This window comes from Staurois parvus, unplaced genomic scaffold (genome assembly GCF_062004578.1).
Source record: "Staurois parvus isolate SC_StPar_1 unplaced genomic scaffold, SC_StPar_1.0 ptg000221l, whole genome shotgun sequence".
NCBI lineage: Eukaryota > Metazoa > Chordata > Amphibia > Anura > Ranidae > Staurois > Staurois parvus.
In genome coordinates this window covers 1,679,657-1,684,892 of record NW_028318017.1, presented here as the reverse complement: position 1 = coordinate 1,684,892, position 5,236 = coordinate 1,679,657, and the positions used below count along the sequence as shown (strand labels likewise).

Below are 5,236 nucleotides of genomic sequence, written 5' to 3'. Positions count from 1 at the left end.
CAAAGTGCAGGACCCTCGAACCCCTCGTGTATTGCACTGTATTGTTACTGTACTGTCTCCCATTATAATGTACAGTGCTGAGCAAACTGTTGGCTCTATATAAATACTGTATAATAATAATAATATCCAGGTCTGCAGCCTGCCTGGTCAGGAAAGGGGAGGACATGCATGCACTTCCCCCACCTCCAGAACTATACCAGGCCACATGTCCTCTACATGGGGAGAGTATCTTGCCAAGTCCATTCGCTCCTGGTTGGAAAGTTGAACAAGCCCAATGTATGAGCTCGTATCGGGGAACAGGAGGAATCTGTACAACATAAGTCATCAGGAAATGTATATCTGTCTGCAGAACACCGGGGAGATATTGGAACTCGAATTCATGGTCACCTGGAAATAATCCAAAGGAGAAAGTCCATCCAACCCATTAGGTTGGTCAGAGACTCATTGGTGTCATTCTGGGCATTGCCAGACTAGGTCTTGGTTACAGAGTGAAGGGAGATGGTGCTCATACTATATGGAACCCTCATCTCCATCATGGACATTTTCTTCAGCTTCTTTCTCTTCTTATAAATAGAAATCTTCACAATCATATAGAAGAGGTTGGGGTCCGGAGTAGTCATAGGAAGGCCCAGCACCCCAATAGTAGAGGAAGAGGTGGTCTGGTGACATTGAGAAGAAGACTCTGGTCAGTCTCTGGATCTCCATCATTGGAAACATGGTGACAACAAATACTCCGGGATGGCGGAGGAGCTGTTGGTGTCAGTGTGGAAATGGACAGAACATGGGATGATGACATTAAAAGAACAATATGGGTTCATTCTATGATGTGTCCAGGAGAGAACTGGACAGGAAGGGGACTAGATTTTCAACATAAATTCCAGGGACACCCTACTGACCATGTCCACTTTTATTGGAGTTGGGGCAGCTGTGGAAGTGGGGGCAGGGATAATAGCGGCACTCAAAGCACTCTACACCAAATACTGCTCACAGTGGGAGGGGCTTAAAGAGGTATAGTTTAATAACACTTGACTCTACCTTTCTCTGGGTTAAGAGTGCATGGCTTACAGAGTGTAGAGGCCAAAAGTAAGTAAAGTACATTGTGCCCCGCAAACATAAATCCCTCCATCCCCCAATCTCCATGACAAAACCACCCCCAGCACAAAATATCCCCTCCCCCAACCTCCATGACAAAACAACCACAGCACAAAATATCCCCTCCCTGAATTGTACTCACCAGACCTTGGCATGGCATTGCTGGTGAGTCCCCACAGTCCACCATCTGCTGGTGAGTTCCCCACAGTCCACCATCTGCTGGTGAGTTCCCCACAGTCCACCATCTGCTGGTGAGTTCCCCACAGTCCACCATCTGCTGGTGAGTTCCCCACAGTCCACCATCTGCTGGTGAGTTCCCACAGTCCACCATCTGCTGGTGAGTTCCCCACAGTCCACCATCTGCTGGTGAGTCCCCACAGTCCACCATCTGCTGGTGAGTCCCCACAGTCCACCATCTGCTGGTGAGTTCCCCACAGTCCACCATCTGCTGGTGAGTTCCCTCAGTCTACCATCTGCTGGTGAGTTCCCCACAGTCCACCATCTGCTGGTGAGTTCCCCACAGTCCACCATCTGCTGGTGAGTTCCCACAGTCCACCATCTGCTGGTGAGTTCCCCACAGTCCACCATCTGCTGGTGAGTTCCCCACAGTCCACCATCTGCTGGTGAGTTCCCCACAGTCCACCATCTGCTGGTGAGTTCCCCACAGTCCACCATCTGTGGCTGAGTTCCCTCCTCCCATCTCCAGTGGTAGCTCCTGTACAGCTGCAGAGGGCGCCATAGACTGGCAGGATGGGGAGGAGTCTGTGACATCAGATGAAGATGTCTCCTCCCCAGCACCCCCATCTTTCTCTCTGCATGGATAATCACCAACATGGTAATGTGACAGGTCATGTCCCAGGCTGCATTTAGAGGTGGCTTCCACCCCCACCCTTCCCCCACAATAAAACACTGTGCACAGGGCAGCTGCCCCTCCTGGATGCCCCCCACCCCCTCGTCCAGGCCCTGTACCCTGGTGTAGTGTTGACTTACCGGCTCCAGGCCCAGATGTGACCTGCAGGTCCCCATCACAAAGAAGATCAAAATGACCAATAATCCATCTCCTTACCTCCACCAGCCGAAAGGGGAGTGTGACAGACTGCCTGACACCCCGACTGGGTATCTCTGCCAAACTCCAGATTCCTCCACTCTGGAACCAGAATACAGCAAATTGACTCCAAACATCAGATAAAACCAATGTTGGAGGAAAACAGGACTGACTTTATTAAAAAACAGCATTTCTACACAGATATCCCCCTAGGCAGGTATGGCCACATTACAGGGAACAGGAGAAAATGACATTCCATACACAAATAAACAATCAAAAAAACAATGGATTCGTTCCTGGCACCGAGCAGTCTGGACTCTGGAGGGGATTAAACAAAGTGAGATCTCACCTAAACCTAATGACAGAAAACAATAGTTGATGCCAGGAAACCTGGAACAGGAAATAATGTTTCCTAACCCCACATATGCTGGAACTAAATCCCGGCACCTAATCCATTGCTCCAGGATAATAGTTCCACTATCACAGTATGCAGAGGAGTCCCAGAAACAGTCCCTCCAGCCCTGATTACATGGAAAGGATAGCTGGTATCATTCATGGCCAGCCAGGTACCCAGGGAAGTGAGAGAACCCCTGGGCCCATAGTCAGTGAGAAGGAGGCTGGTGCTCCAGGCCCCTCCAGGAGCTCAACTCACAGTGGTTTCTGTGAAAGGGAGGGACTGGGTAGAACATTTCCCGCACTTAAGGCTCTAATACACCTCAAGGGTTGTGTGGGGCCCCTGATATACAAGAAGACAGGACTTTAGTGATGAACATTTCCCTCACTCAGGACAGGAAAGTGGATTCTCCCCATGTGAGACTTCTGATATCTGGAAAAACTGGACTTGTCTGAAAAACATTTCCCGCACTCAGGGCAGGAATATGGTCTCTCCCCTGTGTGATATCTCTGATGTGTGTAAAGTTGGGACTTCCGTGAAAATCATTTCCCGCACTCAAGACAGGAATATAGCTTCTCCACTGTGTGAGATCTCTGATGTGTATAAAGACTGGACGTCTGTGAAAAACATTTCCCACGCTCAGGACAGGAATATGACCTCTCCTCTGTGTGTGAAATTTGATGTATGCAAAGATGGGACTTTCGTGAAAAAAATTTCCCACACTTAGAACAGGAATATGGCTTCTCGCCTGTGTGCAATCTATGATGTCGGTTGAGATGGGACTTCTGTGAAAAACATTTCCCACACTCAGGACAAGAATATTTCTTCTCCCCTGTGTGGGATCTCTGATGTGAGTAAAAACTAGACTTATATGAAAAACATTTCCCGCACTCAGAACAGGAATATGGCTTCTCCCCTGTGTGCAATCTCTGATGAGTGTAAAAACTGGACTTGTCAGAAAAACATTTCCCGCACTCAGGACAGGAAAACGGCTTCTCCCCTGTGTGAGATCTTTTATGCACATTAAGACCAGATTCAAATTGGAAACATTTCCCACACTCAGGACAGGAATATAGCTTTTGCCCCGTATGCAATCTCTGATGTCTTTGAAGACTGGACTTTAATGAAAAACATTTCCCGCATTCAGGACAGGCATACGGCTTCTCCCCTGTGTGAGATCTCTGATGTCCATAAAGATTGGACTTCCTTGCAAACAATTTCCCGCACTCTGTACAGGAGAAGCTCTTCCCTGTTGGAAGGCCGGCCCGGTCCCGCACAGTTTGAGGTTCCTCAGGATATGAGGAATCCGATGGTCCATCTACACTGGGTGGTGCCGGATGGACATTGGAGGAAGCCGGGTTTTGTCCTGGACTATACTGTGTGATGTCCTCATCTTCTACTTTCCAGTCTGGAGACAAAGTGAGACAATCCTCGGAGGTTTTCCTCATCTCCTGGCCATGGACTAAAATACAAAGACAAAGAGGATTACTAGACACGAGTTCCACCAGAGGTCAGAGAGTAAGGATGGGGGGAGAACAACCAAGAGGAAGACTGGACTGATCCTGAAGACCACCATCATTGGGTTATTGGCACCTCCCCCATCCTGAAGACCAGCAGGAGTATGTAATGTACAGCATAGAGTATATAGTGCAGGGGTCAGTAGTATGTAATGTACAACAGAGTATATAGTGCAGGGGTCAGGAGTATGTAATGTACAACATAGATTATATAGTGCAGGGGTCAGGAGTATGTAATGTACAACATAGAGTATATAGTGCAGGGGTCAGGAGTATGTAATGTACAACATAGAGTATACAGTGAGGAACAGAAGTATTTGAACACCCTGCGATTTTGCAAGTTCTCCCACTTCTCCGTCATGGAGGGGTCTGACATTCACATTGTAGGTGCATTCCCACTCTGAGAGACAGAATTTGAAAAAAAATTCAGGAAATCACATTGTATGATTTGTAAAGAATGTATTTGTCTCGCACTGCTGAACTTAAGTATTTGAACCCCTGAGAAGATCCGTGTTAATATTTGGTACAGAAGCCTTTGTTTGCAATTACAGAGGACAAACATTTCCTGTAGTTCCTGACCAGGTTTGCACACACTGCAACAGGGATTTTGGCCCCCTCCTCCACACAGATCTCCTCTAGATCTGTCAGGTTTCGGGGCTATCGCTGAGCAACACAGAGTTTCAGCTCCCTCCAAAGATGTTCTATTGGATTTAGGTCTGGAGACTGGCTAGGCCACTCCAGAACCTCGATATGCTTCTTATGGAGCCACTCCTTGGTTCTCCTGGCTGTGTGCTTCGGGTCGTTGTCATGTTGGAAGACCCAGCCACGACCCATCTTCAATGCACTGACTGAGGGAAGGAGGTTGTTGCTCAAAATCTCACAATAAATGGCCCCATTCATCCTCTCCTTAATACAGTGCAGTCATCCTGTCCCCTTCATAGAAAATCACCCCCAAAGCATGATGTTACCACCCCCATGCTTCACAGTAGGGATGGTGTTCTTGGGATGCAACTTATCCTTCTTTTTTCTCCAAACACGAGTAAAGTTTAGACCAAAAAGTTCTACTTTGGTCTCATCTGACCACATGACTTTCTCCCATGCCTCCTCTGGATTATCCGGATGGTCATTGGCAAACTTCAGACGGGCCTGGACATGTGATGACTGGAGCAGGGGAACCTTCCATGCAAT

General features: G+C 48.0%; 1 protein-coding gene across 1 annotated transcript; it reads right to left on the bottom strand.

Annotated features, from left to right (window-relative positions):
* Positions 1 to 2,289: 2,289 nt before the first annotated feature.
* On the bottom strand, positions 2,290 to 4,110 carry LOC149460744 (uncharacterized). Its single transcript, XM_089679302.1, has one exon. It carries the CDS (start codon positions 3,977 to 3,979, stop codon positions 3,074 to 3,076), a length of 906 nt encoding a protein of 301 aa, XP_089535428.1. The 5' UTR covers positions 3,980 to 4,110; the 3' UTR covers positions 2,290 to 3,073.
* Positions 4,111 to 5,236: the final 1,126 nt, after the last annotated feature.